A 23,071-nucleotide genomic window follows, 5' to 3' on the forward strand; every position below is an offset into this window, starting at 1 on the left:
GATCTTTTCCAGTGAATCAGCTCTTCATATCAGGTGGCCAAAGTATTGCAGCTTCAGCTTCAGCATCAGTCCTCCCAATGAATATTCAGGGTTGGTTTCCTTTAGGATTGACTGGTTTGATCTTCTAGCAGTCCAAGGGACTCTCAAGAGTCTTCAACACCAGAGTTCAAAAGCATCAGTTGTTCACAACTCTTCCTTCTGTATGTCCAGCTCTCACATCTGTACATGACTCCTGGAAAGACCATAGCCTTGACTACATGGACGTTTGTCAGCAAGTGCTGTCTTTGCTATTTAACGCACTTGTTTAGGTTTGTCATAGCTTCCTGCCAAGAAGGAGTCATCTTCTAATTTCACGGCTGTAGTCACCCTCTGCAGTGATTTTAGAGTCCAAGAAGAGGAAATTTGCCATTGATTCCACCTTTTGCCATTAAGTGATGGGACTAGATGCCATGATCTTAGATTGTTTTTTGTTTTGTTTTCTTTTTTAATATTGAGTTTTAAGCCAGCCTTTTCACTTTCCTCCTTCACCCTCATCAAGAGGCTGTTTAGTTCCTCTTCATCTTCTGCCATTAGAGTGGTATCATCCACTGTCTGAGGTTTTTTATATTTCCCCCTGCAATCTTGATTCCAGCTTGTGCTTCATCTAGTCTGTAGTCCGGCATTTCACATGATATACTCTGCATATAAGTTAAATAAGCTAGGTGACAATACACAGCCTTGATGCACTCTTTCCCAGTTTTGAACCAGTCCACTTTTCCATGTCCAGTTCTATTGCTTTTTGACCTGCATACAGGTTTCTCAGGAGACAGATAAAATAGCCTGGTATTTCCATCTCTCCAAGAGTTTTCCACAGTTATGATCCACACAGTCAAAGGCTTTAGCATAGCCAATGAAACAGAGGTCGATGTTTTTCTGGAATTCCCTTGCTTTCTCTGGGATACAGCAAATGTTGGCAATTTGATCTCTGGTTCTTCTACCTTTTCTAAACCCACTGAAACATGTGGAAGTTCTCGGTTCACAGGATGCTGAAGCCTAGCTTGGAGGATTATTAGCATAACCTTACTAGCATAGGAGATGAGTGCAATTGTCTAGTGGTTTGAACATTCTTTAGTACTGCTCTTGTTGGGAATTGGGATGAGGATTGACCTTTTCCAGTCTTGTGCCCGCTGCTGGGTCTTCCAAATTTCCTGACATACTGAGTGCAGCACTTTTATCAATTCATCTTTTAGGATTTTAAATATCTGTGCTGAAATTCCACCACCTTCACTAGCTTTATTGGCAACAGTGCTTCCTAAGGCTCATACTTCACACTCCAAAATGTCTGGCTCTGAGTGAGAGACAACACCATCATGGTTATCTGGGTCATTAAGATCTTTGTTGTACAATTTTTCTGTATATTCTTTCTTCCTATTCTTGATCTCTTCTGCTTCTATTAGGTCTTTACCATTTCTGTCCTTTATTGTGCCCATCTTTGGATGAAATGTTCCTTTGATATTTCCTATTTTCTTGAAGAGATCTATAGTCTTACCCTTTCTGTTGTTTTCCTCTTTTTTTTTTTTTTTTTTTGCATTGTTCATCGAAGAAGGCCTTCTTGTCTCTCCTTGTTATTCTCTGGAACTCTGCATTTAGTTGGGCATACCTTTCCCTTTCTCCTTTGCTTTCACTTATCTTCTTTCCTCCGCTATTTGTAAAGCCTCCTCAGACAAACACTTTGCCTTCTTGCATTTCTTTTTTGGTGGATGGTTTTATCCACTGCCTCCTGTACAATATGACATACCTCTGGAGGAGGGAATGGCAAACCACTCCGTATATTAGCTGTGAGAACCCTATGAACTGTATAAAAAGGCAAAAAGATATGACACCGAAAGATGAGCCCCCAGGTCAGAAGGTGTTCGATGTGCTACTGCGGAAGAGCAGAGGACAACTACTAACAGCTCCAGAAAGAAAGAAGCGGCCGGGCCAAAGCAGAAACGATGTTCAGCTGTGGGTCTGTCTGGTGATGAAAGCAAAATCTGATGCTGTAAACAACAGTTTGCATAGGAACCTGGAATGTTAGGTCCATGAATCAAGGTAAATTGGACATGGTCAAGCAGGAGATGGCAAGAGTAAACATGGACATCTTAGGAATCAGTGAACTAAAATCGATGAGAATGGGTGGATTTAATTCAGATGACTATTATATCTACTACTGTGGGCAAGAATCCCATAGAAGAAATGAATAGCCCTCATAATCAACAAGAGTGCAAAATGCTATACTTGGGTACAGACTCAAAAATGACAGAATGATCTCGGTTCATTTCCAAGGCAAACCATTCAACATCACAGTAATCCAAGTCTGTGTCCCCACCACTAATGCCAAAGAAGCTGAAATTGATCAGTTCTATGAAGACCTAGAAAACCTCCTAAGACTAATACCAAAAAATGATTTTCCATTCATCACAGGGGATTAAAATGCAAAAGTAGGAAGTCCAGAGATACCTGGAGTAACAGGCATTTTTGACCTTAGGGTACAAAATAAAGCAGGGCGAAGGCTAACAGAATTCTGCCAAAAGAATGCACTGGTCATAGCAAACACCCTTTTTCAACAACAGAGGAGACGGCTTTACACATAGACATCACCAAATGGTCAATACTGAAATCAGGTCGATTACATTCTTTGTAAATGAAAATGGAGAAGCTATATACAGTCAGCTAAAACAAGACCTGGAGCTGACTGTGGCTCAGATCATCTGCTTCTCATATCTAAATTCAGTCTAAAACTAAAGAAAGTGGGGAAAACCACTTGGCCAGTTAGGTACAGGTTAAATCAAATCCCCTATATTATGCGGTGGAGATGATGAATAGATTCAAAGGATTGGATCTTGTAAACAGACTGCCTGAAGAGCAATGGACAGAGGTCCATAATATTGTACAGGAGGCAAGGAATAAAACCAGCCCAAAGTGAAAAAAAGGAAAGGGAACGTCTTACCATGCCTGGAAAAAGAGAATAGCTCAAACTGTAATGATCAAAGCCAATACTTGGATTAAATATGTGACTATCAGACAAGCTAAGGGGATCTGTACACCGAAACAAATGTCCTCAGTGTTTTCTTTTTTGTGGAAATATAATTGACTGACAGTATGGTGTTTGCTTCAGTGTACAGCAAAGTGATTCTCTTGAATAATGTGTATTTTTCCAGATTATTTTCTATCATAGGTTACTATAAGTTACTGCATATGGTTCCCTGTGCTGAACAGTATATCGGTATATCATTGTTGTTTGTCTATGTTATACATGAATGTGTATCTGCTAATCTCAAACTCCTAATTTATCACTTCCTGCCTCCCTTTCTACTTTGGGAAACTTGAATTTATTCTCTGTGTCTGTTAGTCTGTTTCTGTTTTGTAATGAGATTCATTTGTATTATGCTTTAGATGGCACATATAAGTGATATCATGTATATCCTTCTCTGACTTACAGCACTTAGTGTGATATTATGATTTTGTAATGAGAGAAGTGAACACATCCCTGATATTAAAGCCCAGCTTGCATCACTTCCTGCAGGTACCACGGTGCCAGCGCTGCTCAACAGCACGTCCAACCAGCTCTACCTGCACTTCCAGTCAGACATCAGCGTGGCCGCTGCTGGCTTCCACCTGGAGTACAAAAGTAAGCTCCCCTGTCTCTGCATCTGGCTTTCCCTGTGACACTGAGTGATTTTCTTAAAGGGGAAATGGATCCCTGCCTTTATTACACAGTTAAATTTTGTTCTAAACTTATGTTTGGAAGTTCCATGTAGTTGAGTGTTACAAAACCAATCTCTATGAACTATATTGTTATTACATTCATTAATATTAATATAATATTTTGTTACATAATTATATCATAGTACTATAACATATCATTATTTGAACTATATCTTATTATATTGTATAACATAATTATATTGTGAACAAAAAATTTATAGGGAAATGAAGAAGTTAGGATATGGAATAATTTGATAAAACATTGGCTTTGCTTTCAGGCTGTTTGTGTTAAAAAGAAAAAAAGTACAAAATACCCATTTGTAATATTGCTAGTTTTTCTTCTGAGTGGTAGAAAATACTCAGATAAGGATCTAAAAATATAGAAGTCATAATTTCCAAATAGATTATGGTCATAAGCTCTTTCTACTTCTCGTCTCAGAGGCTGTTAGAATGGGACCAGCAGAGAGCTGCCCCTTCAGTGCCTATATTTGTGTATTATTCATTTTAATTGGAAGAAGGTAATGCAAAGGAGATGTTAACCTTTTAAAAAATGGATGTGAGACTGAGTTAATAGTCTGATAAATGGGATGGCAAAGGTCAGACTCACAAATCCACTTTGACGTTTGATTATGCAGGTAAACCTTGTAAAAGCAAAATCAGAATTTCCAATGAGAGTGAAGTTTATTTTAGAACGTGTTTTCAAGCACTAAAAATGCTTAATGTTGATATTCATCTCATTTAATAAGCAGTTGCAAATAATCAAATACATGGATAAGCTTTAATAAGTGATCCTTTGAATTGAGATAAACAGTTTGCTGGGATGTAAATGCATGCATGTATTTGAATGATCAGATTTCCAGCTGATGATAAATATTCTGAACCAGACACAAACCACAGGGCTGCTTTGCATTCCAGTTGAATTTCCTTACTTATTACCGGCATTTGTATGCAAGTTTATTTCAATTTATTTGAATGGGACTGCATTAGTGTCAGCGTAAAATGATACTGTGGATGTTATTTATTGTAGAATATGTCTGGAAAAATCACTACTTTGATACATATGGTGAACATCTGTAGATAGGAAACTATAAACCTTATTTATGATAGTGTCAGTAAATTCACTAATACTTTTAGCAGCATTAGATTTGATCAATGTGCCCATCTCTTCCTCTCAAAGTGATCTTGTGGCTTCTGACTCTTCATTCACTCCTTATAGAAAGAGGAGCTACTGAAATAATTAGTCTACAATTACCGTGAAATATCCATGACTCACACATACCTCAGCTCCAACAATATGTTAATAGTAATCACCTGCATTTCATCTTATTCTCAATTAAATTCATTAAAAGAAAGATGAATGCATTGCTTACTGAAATTAATCTTGTTCAAGGATCTAAGGCCTTGTTTCATTACTTAATCTATTTATTTTTTCACTTGGCCACACAGAATGCTGTGTTTTCGTCTGTGAGTTTCTTTACTGAGTCGTTGTTTTCGGACACTGATAGTACTCTGAGGATCATGCCATTATCTTCTGTGTTTCGAGGCAGGCATTTCTCTGTTCTAACTCTGTGTGTCAGTGTAAAATTTGGATTATACAAAGTGTTTGTAGAATTAATCTTATCAAGGTGAACACCAAACAAATAAGGATTGTTGAAGTAAGTTGTCAAAAACTGTCTAATATTCATAACCTTCTAACATGTTTTTTTTTTTTTTTGCTCTCTGGCCCTTTCTTTTTAATTTTGTTTTAAATTTTATACTGGAGTATATAGCTGGTTAGCAACGCTGTGATAGTTTCAGGTGGACAGCAAAGGGACCTAGCCATATATATCCATTAACAGATTTTTACATCTACCTTAAATTGTTTATTTCCAGTCTGCACATCTTTCAATTCAGATTTTTCACTAAAATATATACCCATGAAATAAGAGTAAAAACAGCAACAAGCTCTGTTCCTGGTCTTGCCATAAACATGTTACAGCTATTTATTCAATTCTCCTCAAAATAACTCCATTTTTGAGGTATGCTTAGGTTTTAAAAGGGCTTCTCTGTGGCTTAGATGGTAAAGAATCTGCCTGCAATGCAGGAGACCTGGGTTAGGAAGATCCCCTGGAGAAGGACATGGCTACTCACCCCAGTGTTCTTGCCTGGAAAATCCCATGGACAGAGGAGCCTGGTGGGCAACAGCCCATGGGATCTTAAAGAGTCAGTCATGACTGAGCGAGTAACACTAGGCCCTTAAGGAGAAGAAACAGAGTCACTCATGCGTTTAGCCTGCTCAGGTCAGAGTCAGACTGCTAAGACTTACAGAAGGAACACGCGTAGACACAGATGTGTTTCATCACAAATGAGCACCTGCCCAAGAATCACAACCGTCCAATCAGAAAGAGCACACAGACCACCCTTCTGTACTAAGGGAGACACCACCTGTCACTAGTTGCTGAATCGTGTGTGGAAGAGAAAGGGGCCTGGGACTCTGGAGATGCAGTTGGTCGGATCCTAAAACCTGAGCTGTTACAGCAAGTCCACCCCTGCTTCCATCTGAGTTTCTCGCATGAAAGTGAAGGCCAGATGCTGTTAATTAGGTGCATGTGTGCACGTCGCTTTAGTCACGTCGACTCTTTGAAACCCTATGAACTATAGCCCGCCAGGCTCTTCTATCCATGGGATTCTCCAGGCAAGAATCATGGAGCAGGTTGCCATTTTCTTCTCTAGGGGATCTTCCCAACTCACAGATCGAACCCAAGTCTCCTGCGGCTCCTGCAGTGTGGGCAGACTATTTAGCACTGAGCCGACAGAGAAGCCCCCTGTTAATCATAACAGTCCATAATTCCAAATGAACACTGACAGGGATTTTTCAAACAAAAAGCAAACACTTTTATTGGGAAGAGGACAAATAAGATTAAACACCCAAACCCTGATGGAGTGTTGCTACTGATACTATTTGTATTTTATTGATTTTTTCCCTCTTTTTCTGATAGTGTTTTGTTTAATTGAACCTTTTATTTAAGTTCCAATTTACCTCCACTATGGTCTTATTAGAGGAAAGTCTTAAAAACGTTAAGATTCTCGCTAGACAAGTTTAAAATATATTCTTTAATATAACACATCTTACCTTCAAATAATATGGTTTTACCTTGTGTCTAGTGAAACTTACAAACTTGTACTTCTAATTTCTTCTATCCATCATTCATGTTATTGTTGTTTTACATTTTATTTTTGCATATTATAAAACCTACAAATATTTTTCTACTTTTTTGCTTTAAATATTGATCTTTCATAGTGAATAAAATAAGAAAATAAAGGTTTTCTATTTACCTTATTTTTAGCATCTATGGAGCTCTTTATTTCTTTGAGTGAATTCAAGTTTCCATTTAATGATTTTTCTGTCTAAAGAACTTCCTTCAATCCTTCTTATAGGGCAGGTCTGCTGACAATGAATTTTCCCAGCTATTGTTTTTCTGAGAAAGCCATCATTTTACCTTCATTTTTTGAAAGATATTTTGGCTGGGTTTGGAAATCTGAGTCAGAAGTTATTTTTCAGTATGTTAAAAAATAGGGCTTTCCTGGTGGCTAAATGGTAAAGAATCTGCCTACCAGTGCAGAGACAAAGGTTCAATCCCTGCATCAGGAAGATCCCTTGAAGGAGGAAATAGCAACCCATTCCAGTATTCTTGTTGGGAGAATTCCATGGACAGAGGAGCCTGGTGGGCTACAGTCCACGGGGTCACAAAGAGGCAGACACAACTTAGCACATGACACACTCGCACATGTAAAATACGCCACTTCATTGTCTTCTCATTGTTTAGTTTGTGATGAGAAGTAAGCTGTAATTCTTTTGGCAGTGTATTCGTCCCTGTTTTCTGGCTTCCTTTACAAATTTCTCTTTATCTTTTATTTTCATCAGCTAGATGATGGTGTGTCTAGGTGTGTGTGTGCACACGCACGTGTGTGTGCACACTTGATATTCATCCTGTTCAGCAACTCTTGCATACTTGGATCTAAGGTTTAATGTCTTCCATTATAATATTTATGAAAAAGTCTTGACCATTATCATGACAAATCTTTCCTTCCCCCATTCTCTTTTCCTTATTTTTAGGGGGGGGACTCTATTCACATGTCTATTGGACATGTGGATATTTTATTACAATTCTTGGATGCAGTTCTGTTTTATTCACACTCTGTGTGTTCTAGTTTTGGTAGTTGCTATTAACCTTTGATTCTCTGAGTCTTTCCTTGGCTATGTTAAGTCTGCTAATGAGTCCACTGAAATAATTCTTCGTCTCAGACATTGCGCTTTCCCCCTTGAATTTCCACTTGCCATATAATTATTCTCTCTGTCATAATTCCTCCATCTCTTCATGAATGCTATCTTGTCCACTAGACGTTTTAACATATTTTTACATTCGGTATATCTGTCCATTATTCCACTATATGACTGTGCAAAGTCTTACTACTTTATCTCTAGACAAAGTGGTTTTTTTTAATCCTTTATTAAAGATGGGCACCATGAGTAGAACCCTACCTTATTGTTGTTCAGTTGCTAAGTCATGTCTGACTCTTTGTGATTGCAGCACGACAGACTCCTCTGTCATTGACTATCTCCTTGACTCTGCTCAAACACATGTCCATTGACTCAGTGATGCCATTAATATTTGTGCTAGGAATGGGCGCCACTTAGGTAAGCCTGTTGAATCAGGTGTTTCCATGGGTTTGCGCTCTCTTGTTGCTATGGTTACTTTCAGAGCATCAGAGCCCTCAGTGGTGAGCTGCAACTGCCAAGTCCTAGTTGGAGGCTTTTTCTCAGTCATTATTCCAACCTTAGGTGTCAATCTTCCCTAAATGCCTTTTCCAAAGAGATGGTATCCTTCCAGACTTCTGTATCTCCCCAGTAGTAGATGCTGTTGCTTGTTACTCCACGTTAAGCTTACACTGCTGTCAAGGTAGTTCTCTCCCAGCCAGAGTCAGACCCTTAGAGTCTGTGCATGGTGGGGTAGGGTGTTCTCAGCAATCTTGCCCACCCTCCTGAGGTGGTAAGCTTCTACCTATGGCTGGTATTTGAAGAGAATTTTCTGACTGTCCCCTAGTGTCAGAAGACCATGGTCTTGGTACTGACAGAGGATCTTAAGCTCACAGGTTCTCCTGCTACACCCCAGATGTAGAGTTTCTCTACATACCTTTCTCCAAGATGCAGTGCCTCTCTTCTTGTGCCCTGGAGAGAACAGGCTTTCGCTACTGAAAGTGGTTTAACTTTCTTTCCTAAAAGAGAAAAATTCGGGGAAATGCATGGGATTCCATGCCCTTTTCCACAGAAACAATGATATTTGGTGGTGGTGAGAGGTGATAAGGGAGAGGCTGATTCCAGGCTCTACCAGGCTCCCAGTGTTTCTCTTAATTACTCTGCAGAGGTGCAAGGACAGAAGGGCAGAACCTCCCTCTGTCTGGGACCCTGAGCAGCCGGAGACCCAAGCTGGACACTGGCCATTGCTAAGATGGTAGCTAATCTATCCTTGCCTATGGGAGTCGGTCCTTTCTCTCCTGTGATCCATCACAGTGAGTGACATTCATGTGTCCTGCCTCCCCTTGGAGGCACTAATCCTTGGGAACTGGTGTCACCTGGGTACCTGAAACCTCAGCTCCCTGATGAGTTCAACAATGGCTATGATTTGTAGTTTAAATTTTCTCACTATTAAAGTGGACTTGAGATTTTATTTTACATATTTCTATATCCAAGGTAAAAATGGAAGCCTTTTGTGGGTGTTAAAATTGCTCTACTTCAAGGATAGATGAATACTAAAATTATATTTAGACTGACCATGAAGAAGTTTTTCTAGAATGACCAATTTTAAACAAAATCATCTATCTATAAGTATAATCTGTCTATCTAATACATATTCATTATCCTTTCTTGTTTAACAACAAAAACCAAAACATACCTGCTAATGGCACATAGTTAAGGCTATGGTTTTTCCAGTAGTCATGTATGGATGTGAGAGTTGGGCTGTAAAGAAAGCTGAGCGCCGAAGAATTGATGCTTTTGAACTGTGGTGTTGGAGAAGACCCTTGAGAGTCTCTTGGACTGCAAGGAGATCTAACCAGTCCATCCTAAAGGAGATCAGCTAAGTGTTCATTGAAAGGACTGATGTTGAAGCTGAAACTCCAATACTTTGGCTACCTGATGTGAAGAGCTGACTCATTTGCAAAGACCCTGATGCTGGGAAAGATTGAAGGCAGGAAGAGAAGGAGACGACAGAGGATGAGATGGTTGGATGGCATCACTGACTCAGTGGACAAGATTTGGGTAAACTCCGGGAGTTGGTGATGGAGAGGAGGCCTGGCGTGCTGTGGTCCATGGGGTCACAAAGAGTCGGACACGACTGAGCGACTGAACTGAACTGAGCCAAATAGCATATAAAGACACACACACACACTCCTACAGTCTCAGAAACTAAGCATATAATACACATAACTTTAAGTTAGTAAAATAGGTTTCTTCATAGCTGTGAAAAAGTACAGAGATATTTACTGATAAATTATATAGAATTAAATTTAATATATATTTACATTATAAATATATTATTAGAATAAGTTCATCTAGTTGAGAATTACTATCCATTGAAGATTGCTTGAATTAGAAACTGTTTATCCTGATTTGTGCGTATGGCAGTGCTTGTTGAATGATCATGCTTCACATTACTAACACCTTGTTTATTAAATTAGACCCAGTACTGTGACTGAGCTTACTCACCACTCTATCTTGCTAAGTTGGAAGATAATTTCTGGGTCCACAGGGAACCATATAAGACTTCTTCTAGTGGCACCTATGCCAAGTTAATGTCATAAACCCAATGAGTGTATTTGACCTCCAGTGAGGGGCCACTGCAATTATTCAAGCCTATTTAGTGCTAATATGTGGTGCTGAGTCTAAACAGCACCAAAATAATTCTATTTATGAATTATTTTCATAATAATTTCTTTTCTTTATGTACTAGCTTTCTCAAAAGACCTTCTTCCTCTCATGTTCATTATTGGGAAACGCATTGGAGTTAACAAAATACTTTTGGAGTCTATGAGATATGACATTTGACCCCTGGAAGGCAAGTGAAATAGAGAAGCTACTGTGCAGTGTGAATTTCAAATGTCCTACAGAGCCGAAAAGTTAGCTATTCTTCTCTAAACAGTAGCGCAACAGAGGACGTGTTCCGATGTGGAAGCTAATCTCCCATGTCTCAGACTAAGGCCCTTTGATACAGGACAGTATACAGATGGGCCAGACCCTGGAACAGCTAAGCTGTGGCCATGACAGCCTCATGTGATAGAGAAAAAGAGACAGTAGTATTGTAGTAGCACATTTATTCTGAAAAAAGGTGGGAATTTGGAATTAGTGATTTGTAGTTATTATGAAAAAACAAAAATTCAGAGAAGAGTAAGTATAACGACTCCTCCTTTGTTTGAAATGAGTGCTTATCCTTAACAAGGTAGAGTCAAATGGAGATTTTTTTCACATTTTGGGATGCTTGCAAGTTAACAGTATTGATGGTTATTAGTTAAAATGATGATTATAAAATAAATATAAAATATTTTACTATCATATTAGTTCAGACAAATTTTTCTCAAGTAAAAATTGACCTAGAACTAACTGTAACATAGTACTCTTTGAGGTACAAGTTCAGAATGTATTATGCATGATTAAGTCCTTCTCATGTGTATTTAGATACTTAGTAGTTATGTGTATAGTGAAAATTAATATTATATATCATGACTTTGATGCTGGGAGGGATTGGGGGCAGGAGGAGAAGAGGACGACAGAGGATGAGATGGCTGGATGGCATCACTGACTCGATGGAAGCGAGTCTGAGTGAACTCCGGGAGCTGGTGATAGACAGGGAGGCCTGACGTGCTGTGATTCATGGGGTTGGAAAGAGTCGGACACAACTGGGCGACTGAACTGAACTGAACTGATCATGATTTTATAACATCTCACTCAAAGTGTACATACCTAGATGAATAAAAAATAAGACTGTCAAGATTTTTATAAAAAGATAATCTGTCTGTTCTTTAGAATACTTAAGATAAAAATATGTAATGTACAACAAAGAAATTATTAAAAGAAAAAAATTTTAAAAGACAACCAAACTGAAGAGAAATACATAAATATATTAGCCAGTGAGATTAAAGTAATTGCTATTGTTAGGCACTAAATTTAGCTTCAGATTTATGGCAATAAAAGCAAAAGAAGAAATAGAATTTAATTATCATTTAAAAAAGAAACAGTAATTAAAAGAGATAAGTGCCTTCTTTGTTGCATATTCTATAAAGCACTTATAGTTTACAACTGAAGTTGTCTTCAAAAAAAGATTTTCCATAAAATTCAGGAGTGAACTTTATATGACAATTAGGTATCAACTTTTGATATAATGGTGAGAACATAGTATGCTGTGCTGTGTTTGCTAAGTCACTTCAATCATGTCTGACTCTTTGCGACCTTGTGGACTGTCACCCACCAGACTTTTCTGTCCATGGGATTCTCCAGGCAAGAATACTGGAGTGGGCTGTCATATAGTAAACTGCGTTGATTTCTGGGTCAACAAAATATCATCACTAAGGCTGTGTTTATAATGCATGTTCTTTTAAAATACTTTCCTCCTGTTTGTAGTGATCAAGTAAGCAGTGCACTCATTTCCTTTGTGAACTCATTTCAGAACCGGCACTCAAAAGGAAATATCTAATGATTAAAATTTCTGGAAAATGCCTTAAGTTTTAGAAATGAAAAGGACTTCACATTTTTAGCAAGATGAATAGTTGAATATTGACAGCTTGAAGTAGCCCTTTATGATTACAATAACCCTCACATATACATGCAAATTGTTAATATTAATACATTTAAAAATTTGTTTAAACACAAAAAATTTTGTTTTGGGGTTTAGCTGATTATAATAATACATATTTTAATGGCACTTCTAAATACTACGTTAAGAATACTAATAAGGTTTCTCAACTTGGTGAGTGTAAATAAACATCACAGTCCAATGACACATTGCACAAGATGACACCTCATATGTCCCAGGGCGCATCTATGAGCATTTCATTCTGTGCACCCAGAGGTGACAGCTCTGTCCCTCCACCAGAGTGGGTGTCCAGTAAGCCATGCCCATTCAGTTGTGTAATAAGTTGATCTTCTTAATCATATCAGTTTAAGCCCATTTTTGTATTTAACTGTATGTCAATCATTTGTTGATCTATATATTCTGACACCCTCTCAACTCCCACCTCCTATTAAAATGGATATCATTAGCACCAACTGACAATTCATGTCTTCTTTATCTCCTACCATGGTCCCTGCACCAAGAACCACGGGCAAGTTTAAAGTCTTGCATATCCTGACTTCTAACACTCCAGACAGCTCCAGAGCCCCTTCTGATAACATGAGGTCTCTCTTACAAGACTATTTTAGGCATTCAATAGTAACAGACCTTTGTTGGGTGACAGGAGAATCCTAACTTTATTTGAGGTTGAAAGTAACACACACAAAAATCTGGTAACTGATTAAAACTTTCCTACTAACAGTGATATTTTGGCATTTTACCAAGCATCACATTTAAGTGAAAGATGTGATTTAATTACTTAATCCCTGGGGTATTTAGTTAAATGTCTTCTAAAATAAAGGGATCGAAATTCAGTTTTCCAGTTGTCCTTGGATATGTCTTTGGAATTTCAGGCATTAACAGATTTGGGAAGGAAAGGGTAGAGTGTACAAAACTGAAGCTTAATCTTAAGCTCTACTGACCACCACCTACTGTCCCCACACTGATTTCAGAGGTGGGTCTCATCATTAACTCTATTTATCAGCTAGTCTCTGGTTTCTGTTGAGAGAATCATCAATCATTAGACAAATTCTGCTGCTACTTGTTCAGACCGTGACTCAGAGTGTTGCCCACATGAAAAGGAGTTTGGTTTCCAATTGTTATTGTTATTCAGTCTCTAAGTCATGTCTGACTCTTCACAACCCCATAGACTGCAGAATGCCAGGTTTCCTTGTCCTTCACTATTTCCTAGAGTTTGCTCAAACTCAGGTCCATTGAACAGTGAGGCTATATAACTATCTTATCCTCTGTCATGCCCTTCTCCTCCTGCCCTCAATCTTTCCCAACATCAGGATCTTTTCCATTGAGTCGCTCTTTGCATAAGGTGGCCGAAGTGTTGGAGCTTCAGCTTCAGCATCTCTCCTTCCAATGACTATTCAGGATTGATTTCCTTTAAGATTGACTGGTTTGATCTCCTTGCAGTCCAAGGGTCTCTCAAGAGTCTTCTGCTCAGAACCACAGTTATAAAGCATCAATTCTTCAACACTCAGCCTTCTTTATGGTCCAACTTTCAGATCTATGCATGACTACTGGAAAAACTACAGCTTTGACTACATGGACTGTTAACAAAGTGATGTCTCTGCTTTTTAATGTGCTATGTATGTTTCTAGTAACTTTCCTTCCAAGGAGCAAGCATCTTTTAATTTCATGGCTGCTGTCAGTGTCCACAGTGATTTTGGAACTCAAGTTGTCATTTGGTGCATACCCCCCAGTTGTGTCTCATTTGAGACTATTTTTGTGTTTGATTGTTTTCTATTTTGAATGGTTTTCATAGAGTGTCCACATTTGCTGTGATTTCATCTCCTTTTGATGATAATTTTCCACCTTCCCTATTCTTGCCTTCCTAAAATAAATGGTGAGCATCACTGCATTCATCCCCAGTTGTTGGAGCATCTCCTGTATACCTGCTCTGTCCTCCAACCTCTGTAGATGGTGTCATGGGGCAATCAGGTATGGTCTCAGCTCATGCAGAACGTACATTTTAGTTATGGGAGCATGATATACAAGAAAGCACTGTGATGGTTGTAGATTGTGTTCAGAACCTTGACACGAACAGAGTTCTTAGGTACAAAGTAACTGCAATGCTCTTAGACCAAAAATACTTATTGAAGGAAGAATGAGACAATACCCAACATTCAGTGACAAAAAAACTTACAGAAACATATTTCAGCCAAAGGAAACTATCAGTGGGCACCCCAGGTGGAAAGCACTTGTTATACTCCTGAAGAAATGTCAACTGCAGAGGGAGCCTTGGGAACAGTCGAAGGAGAGGCAGGTAACAAGAGTGAAAGAGGGAGCCGGTTGAAGAATATTCCCCACCTCACAGCCCAGGATTTTGTTGTGAAAACAATTGGAAGACACTGAATTGTTTCTGTCAGGGAAGTGACATCATCTGACTTATTTTTCAAACAGATCAACTAGGTTGTTGAGTAGAGACCCACTTGGACAGGGACAGGAGAATTGGCATCCTCACAGGAGAAGTGATTGTCACAGGAGTCATCAGTTTAGTTCTCTGGCTCAGAGGAGTCAGCAATGCTGATGGATGTAGAGTTGGGTCAAGCTCAAAATAAGGCCCTCGGGTCTGGCCTTGAAAGTGTATTTGATCTGAGTACTTTTTGCGAAGATGTGGTGACTCAAAATACTGACTTCTCCATGGGGTCCATCCATCCCACTCATAGTCAGATTTCTGAAAGTACATCCAGTTATTTTCAAGTGAGGAGTAATAGAGAAAGCAAGAGAAGGCAATGGCACCCCCCTCCAGTATTCTTGCCTGGAAAATCCGATGGTTGCAGGAGCCAGGTAGGCTGCAGTCTATGGGGTAACGAAGAGTTGGACACAACTGAGCAGCTTCACTTTCACTTTTTATTTTCATGCATTGGAGAAGGAAATGGCAACCCACACCACTGTTCTTGCCTGGAGAATCCCAGGGATGGGGGAGCCTGATGGGCTGCCGTCTATGGGGTCGCACAGAGTCGGACACGACTGAAGCGACTTAGCAGCAGCAGCAGCAGAAGTGACTTAGCAGCCACAAATAGAGAAAGCAAATAGATTTTTATGGTTATTTTTTATCAATGCTCAAAACATTTGATTTTTATTGAATCTTGTGACTTTATGAGTAAAGACTATTTAAAAGTGTGGAGCTAATAAACTTTGCAAATGAAAGTCGTGTAGACCTTTGTAAGTACTTTTTGCTCAGTTGTGGATTACTTGCTGTTGGCATTGCTGATTTTCTTATCTGAGTCTTTTGCAAATGTACCTCATTTATAGCAGGATTTTTCCTCTCAATTTGGTGGTTTAGTTGCTTCAGTCGTGTCTGACACTTGTGACCCCATGGACTGTAGCTCCCCAAGCTCCTCTGTCCATTGGATTTCCCAGGCAAGAATACTGGAATGGGCTGCCATTTCCATCTCCATTATTCCTCATAATCCTCAATAATTGCAATATGGGGTTGCACACAAACGTATGGGGGAAAAAAAACTGATTGAGATATTTGCAGTTGAAGACTACTGTGTGACTACATTTTTATGACAATGGCAAAGAGCTTGATTAACAATAGGAAGCAACCCTCCAAAATTCTCCAAGCCAGGATTCAACAGTATGTGAACCATGAGCTTCCAGATATTCAAGCTGGATTTAGAAAAGGTAGAGGAACCAGAGATCAAATTGCCAACATCTGTTGGATCATAGAAAAAGTTCCAGAAAAACATCAACTTCTGCTTTATTGATTATGTCAAAGCCTTTGACTGTGTAGATCACAACAAACTGTGGAAAGTTCTTCATGAGATGGGAATACCAGACTACCTTACCTGCCTCCTGAGAAATCTGTACACAGGTCAAGAAGAAACAGTTAGAACTGGACATGGAACAACAGACTAGTTCAATATCAGGAAAGGAGTACATCAAGGCTGCATATTGTTACCCTGCTTATTTAACTTATATGCAGAGTACATCATGTGAAATGCTGGGCTGGATGAATGAAGCACAAGCAGAAATCAAGATTGCCAGGAGAAATATCAAGAACCTCAGATACGCAGGTGACACCACCCTTAGGGCAGAAAGTGAAGAACTGAAGAGCCTCTTGATGAAAGTGAAAGAGGAGAGTGAAAAAGCTAGCTTAAAACTCAACATTCAAAAAATGAAGATCATGGCATCTGCTACCATAACACCATGCCAAATAGATGGAGAAACAGTGTAAACAGTGACAGACTTTACTTTCTTGGGCTCCAAAGTCACTGCAGATGGTTACTGAAGCCATGAAATGAAAAAACACTTGTTCCCTGGAAAAAAAGCCATGACCAATCTAGAAAGCATATTAAAAAGCAGAGACATTACTTTGCCAACAAAGGTCCATCTAGTCAAAGCTATGGTTTTTCCAGTAGTCATGTATGCATGTGAGAGTTAGACCATAAACATAGCTGAGTGCCAAAGAATCAATGCTTTTGAACTGTGGTGTTGGAGAAGACTCTTGAGAGTCCTTTGGACTGCAAGCAGATCAAGCCAGTCAGTCCTAAAGGAAATCAGTCCTGAGTATTCATTGGAAGAACTGATGCTGAAGCTGAGACTCCAATACTTTGGCCACCTGATGCAAAGAACTGATTCATTGGAAAAGACTCTGATGCTGGAAAAGATTGAAGGCAGGAGGAAAAGGGGATGACAGAGGATGAGATGGCTGGAAGGCATCACTGACTTGTTGGACATGAGTTTGAGAATCTCCAGGTGTGCTGCAGTCCATGAGGTCACAAACAGTTGGACATGACTGAGTGAACTCAAACTCACAACCCTCATTATGATTTTATAGATTACTTACTGTCTGAGTGTGTTCACTTTTATTAAATACTATATTGTTTAGGTGAACTGAGTTTATGAATGGACAGGCAAAATTGTTGAGTCACAGTGGGTTTCTGAGTCCAAATATAGTAAAATGACATGAAAGTATTAATCAGTTTTTGAAGTGGTTTTATCTATACACATTTGGATTCTCTATGCCTTAATACTGGGTGAGTGTAGAGAGTATTTGTTCTTACAGAGAACATACTGCAGAAGAGTCACCCATGCAAAAAAATATGACTTTATTGATAAATTGTGGTCACTTGAAAATTATGAGTATTCCATTTTTCTAACCATTACTTTGGTTTCAGGGTCTCCTTACTAGCTTAAAATTCATGACATTATTCTATCAAATTCATCCTTTGGATGTTAAAACTTGAAAGAATTCTCTATTCTACAGCCAGTCTCGCAAATTTTTCATGGTAACTAAGGAAGAAATGGAATAAGTAATGACTAGTGGCTCTGTGACTTAGCCAGCCAGCAGCTAATCATTTATGAGAGCCTTAGTCCTATCAGACTTTTGATCAAGGCAGTAGACTCAGGGGAGTGGACACCAGTCACGTAAGTGGATGAAGTGAGTGATGAGAAAAGTTTCAAGTGTCAAGAAGCAAAGCAGTTTTGGAAGATGAAATGAGACAGGGCTATTTCCCACTGCCTAAACTATTGAATTTCCTATATCAGTGTTGTCTATTCTTTATGTGCCATGTAATAAATGCAAATGAAGCAAAATTTCCTTTCCTGGAGGGTTTTTACTACATTTCACCATGGGATTATGTAATACTTCATAACAGCTATGGAATCAGCAAGAACACATTGTTTCAAAAATCCTAATTTGAGCATCTATTTATCTTTTCATTTTTAAATGTTACTTCCTCTAAACCTTGACATTCTCATGAACTGTAGCCATGATTTTCTTCAGGTTTTACTATCTCTGCCTTTTTAAACACAATGCCTCACTGTACTCTTGATTTCACCTCTTTTGCATATATACCCAGAAGTGGGGTTGCTGGACCATGCATTAATGATATTTCAGTTTTCTGAGAAAGCTCCATACTGTTTTTAATAATTGCTACAACATTTTCTGTTGTCATTGACAGTACACAAGGGGTCTAGTTTCTTTACAACTTGCCAGCACTTGTTTTTTCCTTTTATTTTGTTAACAGTCATCCTAATGAGTGTGAGATGATATCTCATTGTGGTTTAAGTTTGCATTATTCCAATAATTACTGATGTTGAGCATCTTTTCATATGCTTGTTATGCACACTTGTATTTTTGGATAATTGTTCAAATCTTTTGTTCATTTTTTAAAATGAGGATTTTTTGTTGTTTAGTTGTAGAAGTTCCTTGCATGCTCTGGATATCAATCATTATTAGATGTATGGTTTGCAAACATTTTCTCTCAATGCATAGGTTGACCCTTGCCCTATTGATTGTTACTTTTGATACACAGAAGTTTTTCAGTTTGATGTAATCCCATTTGTCTCTTTTTTAAATATAAATTTATTTATTTTCATTGGAGGTTAATTACTTTACAGTATTGTATTGGTTTTGCCATACATCAACATGAATCCACCACATGAAACTGGAGCCTATTATACAGAGTGAAGTAAGCCAGAAAGAAAAACACCAATACAGTATACTAATGCTTGTATATTTTTGATATCAATTCTTTGTCAGCTGCTTCACTTGCTATTCAGTTCAGTTCAGTCGCTCAGTCGTGTCCGACTCTTTGGAACCCCATGAATTGCAGCACGCCAGGCCTCCCTGTCCATCACCAACTCCTGGAGTTCACTCAGACTCACGTCCATCGAGTCCATGATGCTATCCAGCCATCTCATCCTCTGTCATCCCCTTCTCCTCCTGCCCCCAATCCCTCCCAGCATCAGAGTCTTTTCCAATGAGTCAACTCTTCACATGAGGTGGCCAAAGTACTGGAGTTTCAGCTTCAGCATCATTCACTCCAAAGAAATCCCGGGGCTGATCTCCTTTAGAATGGACTGGTTGGATCTCCTTGCAATCCAAGGGACTCTCAAGAGTCTTCTCCAACACCACAGTTCAAAAGCATCAATTCTTCGGTGCTCAGCTTTCTTCACAGTCCAACTCTCACATCCATGCATGACCACTGGAAAAACCATAGCCTTGACTAGACAGACCTTTGCTGGCAAAGTAATGTCTCTGCTTTTGAATATGCTATCTAGGTTGGTCATAACTTTTCTTCCAAGGAGTAAGTGTCTTTTAATTTCATGGCTGCAGTCACAGTTTCTCCCATTCTGAAGGCTGTCTTTTCACCTTGCTTATAGTTTCCTTTGTTCTGGAAAAGCTTTCAAGTGTAATTAGGTCCAATTTGTTTAGTTTTGCTTTTATTTCCATTACTCTGGGAGGTGGGTCATTGGTGGCTCAGAGGTTAAAGCGTCTGCCTGCAATGTGGGAGACCTGGGTTCAATCCCTGGGTCAGGAAGATCCCCTGGAGAAGGAAATGGCAACTCACTCCAGTATTCTTGCCTAGAGAATCCCATGGGCAGAGGAGCCTGGTGGGCTACAGTACATGGGGTCGCAAAGAGTCAGACACAACTGAGCGACTTCACTTTCACTTGGGAGGTGGGTCATAGAGGATCCTGATGTGATTTATGCTAGAGTGTTTTGCCTATGTTTTCCTCTAGGAGTTTTATAGCTTCTGGTCTTACATTTAGATCTTTAATCCATTTTGAGTTTATTTTTGTGTATGATGTTAGACAGTGTTCTAGTCTCATTCTTTTACAAGTGGTTGACCAGTTTTCCCACCACCACTTGCTAAAGAGATTGTCTTTTCTCCATTGTATATTCTTACCTCCTTTGTCAAAGATAAGGTGTCCATAGGTGCATGAATTTATCTCTGGGCTTTCTATTTTGTTCCATTGATCTATATTTCTGTCTTTGTGCCAGTACCCTAATGTCTTGATGACTGTAGCTTTGTAGTATTGTCTGAAGTCAGGCAGAGTGATTCCTCCAGTTCCATTCTTCTTTCTCAAGATTGCTTTGGCTATTCAAGGTTTTTTGTATTTCCATACAAATCTTGAAATTATTTGTTCTAGTTCTGTGAAAAATACCATTGGTATCTTGATAAGGATTGCATTGAATCTATAGATTGCTTTGAGTAGTATACTCATTGATTCTTCCGATCCATGAACATAGTATATTTCTCCATCTATTTGTGTCCTCTTTGATTTCTTTCATCAGTGTTTTATAGTTTTCTATATATAGGTCTTTTGTTTCTTTAGGTAGATTTATTCCTAAATGCTTTATTCTTTTCATCACAATGGTGTATGGAATTGTTTTCCTAATTTATCCTTCTGTTTTCTTATTGTCAGTATATAGGAATGCAAGGGATTTCTGCGTGCTAATTTTGTATCCTGAGACTCTGCTATATTCATTGATTAGTGCTAATAATTTTTTGGTGTCTTTAGGGTTTTCTATGTAGAGGATCATGCCATCTGCAAACAGTGAGAGTTTTACTTCTTTTCCAATCTGGATTCCTTTTATTTTGAATATTGAGTTTTTAAACACCTTTTTCACTCTTCTCTTTCACTTTCATCAAGAGGCTCTTTAGTTCTTCCTCACTTTCTGACATAAGGGTTGGGTCCTCTGCATATCTGAGGTTATTGATATTTCTCCCAGCAATCTTGATTCCAGCAAGCATCAATGTTAAATATTCCTTAGAGTTAATTTGTCTGATATTCTAAGCTGAATTCCAATATTTTATGATGCAATTAAAACATTTTAGTGCCTTAACTAGAGGCAATTCCATTTAGGAAAGTTCCCACTAAGTTGTTGTTGTTGTCTTTAAATGAGAAACAGATAGACTGAATATAAAATATTTGTTCTCATATTTTTCCAGAAGGATAGAATTCCCAGATTCACAGTTAAAGTTTTTCAAAAATACTGCTAAGTATGCTTGAAAAACAAAAAGCAAAGGAGCCATATCATAGGTGTTTGCATCTAGGAAGCAGTTTCTTTAAAGATCTTTTAAAATGTGTATGCATTAGAACTGGTGTGTTTTATGCTAAATGTGGGAGGAAAGAAATTTATTCTTTCAAGAAATGCTAGATTCAATACATGATAAAAATGGAACAAACCAATATTTATGAGTTAGCTCATAGCTGATTGGAAGTTAAAGTTTTCTTGATAAACAAGAGAAAGTTAATATCTTTGTTGATTTCTACAGGAGAAGAGTAACAGAGAAACACTGTTTTGCTATTTGAATAATAAGAACACTGTTTATTCTACATGGCTTACAAGTGTGTGTCTTGCATTTTCATAGCTGTGGGTCTCGCGGCTTGCCAAGAGCCAGCCCTTCCCAGTAACAGCATCAAAACTGGAGACCGATACATGGTGAATGATGTGCTGTCCTTCCAGTGCGAGCCTGGGTACACACTGCAGGTATTTCATTTGGTTGTTGAAGTTCTTAATAATGGATTCAGCATGGTGACCCTCTGCCAGCTCCCTTAAGATAAAGCCCAAGATGTGCACACAGAGACCTAACTTAGTTTCTCACTCAGTTTGTGAATCAGAGCTCTTGAATTAACTGTGCATACAGATAAATTCAATGATGATGTGGAAATAGCTTCTGAATGATAAAAGATCCTTTCAAGTTTGAGTATATTCTTTACATAATAATTTTATTTCAAAATGAAATGTGCAGTCTCCCAGTAACTATACAGATAAAATTCTAAGAGACAAAGCATGACACAATCTAGTTAATAGTACCATCCCAGCAACCCAATCACTGGATCGACTCTGAGTCTTGTGCTGGTCCTACGTGGCAAGCTGTTCTTATGATTTAGTTCAGTAAATCATCAAGGGTCCATTTGTGTGTCAGGTAAATATGGGGCTCAAATGATAGACTGAAACAATTTTCGAGAAACATTAAGCAGATTTCTAATAATCTTTTATTGGTTTTTCTATTAAAAGTTTTTTATATTAAAGTTTTAATAAATATTTTATAAATCAGTGTATAGCAACATTAGTCATTTTCCAGTTACTTATTTTTCTGAGTTAACCACAAATAAGTATATTCCCCAAATAGTTTATCTCTGTCCTTTAGCATAATTCATGTATAATTCTTACCAACTGTGGACACTGCAGTTGAAACAAGTATATTTTTTCCAAAGTCCAATAGAAATATTTAAGCCTACTTATGTTTCTGTGTTTCAGTTAATTCAAGTAAAAGAGTACTTTCTGCTGTTTGCTTATTATAACACTGAAGCTGATAATATTTCAAGAGCATTATTTTTAGTCATATTCTGTAGCCGACTTAAATAAACCCTGAGTAATCATCAGAAAGAAGTCTCAGTGACACAGCAGTGAAATGACAGTGTAGTATGTGATTCCATTTCTGCGTGTGTGCTGGAGTAAATCTTTTGCGGAACTGAGACAAGTCAGAGCAGCAACAGCAATCATGGGAAGCTGATGGCCTGCCTGTTGAGTGCTTCATGTACAAACCCGTGTTAGTCTCACACAGCCTCATGATGCAGACACTGGGGGCTCATCTTTGATGGGGAGGGGGATGAGCCAGTCCCCAGGGGGAATCAGCGGCAGAGGAGCCGGCAGATCCACAGGGGCCATGTGCAGAAGTCAGCCCGGGTTCTCAGTCTGAGAAAATATCAGCAAAATGCCTGAT

General features: G+C 38.6%; 1 protein-coding gene across 1 annotated transcript in view; it reads left to right on the forward strand.

Moving 5' to 3' along the window:
* CSMD1 (CUB and Sushi multiple domains 1) overlaps positions 1-23,071 on the forward strand; it is a 1,675,023-nt gene that overhangs the window by 1,457,880 nt on the left and 194,072 nt on the right. Inside the window, exons 37-38 of the mRNA XM_068971399.1 lie at positions 3,545-3,649; positions 21,713-21,831. Coding sequence (XP_068827500.1) covers positions 3,545-3,649; positions 21,713-21,831 — 224 coding nt within the window. The remainder of the gene's footprint in view (positions 1-3,544; positions 3,650-21,712; positions 21,832-23,071) is intronic.

Source organism: Capricornis sumatraensis, chromosome 4 (genome assembly GCF_032405125.1).
Source record: "Capricornis sumatraensis isolate serow.1 chromosome 4, serow.2, whole genome shotgun sequence".
NCBI lineage: Eukaryota > Metazoa > Chordata > Mammalia > Artiodactyla > Bovidae > Capricornis > Capricornis sumatraensis.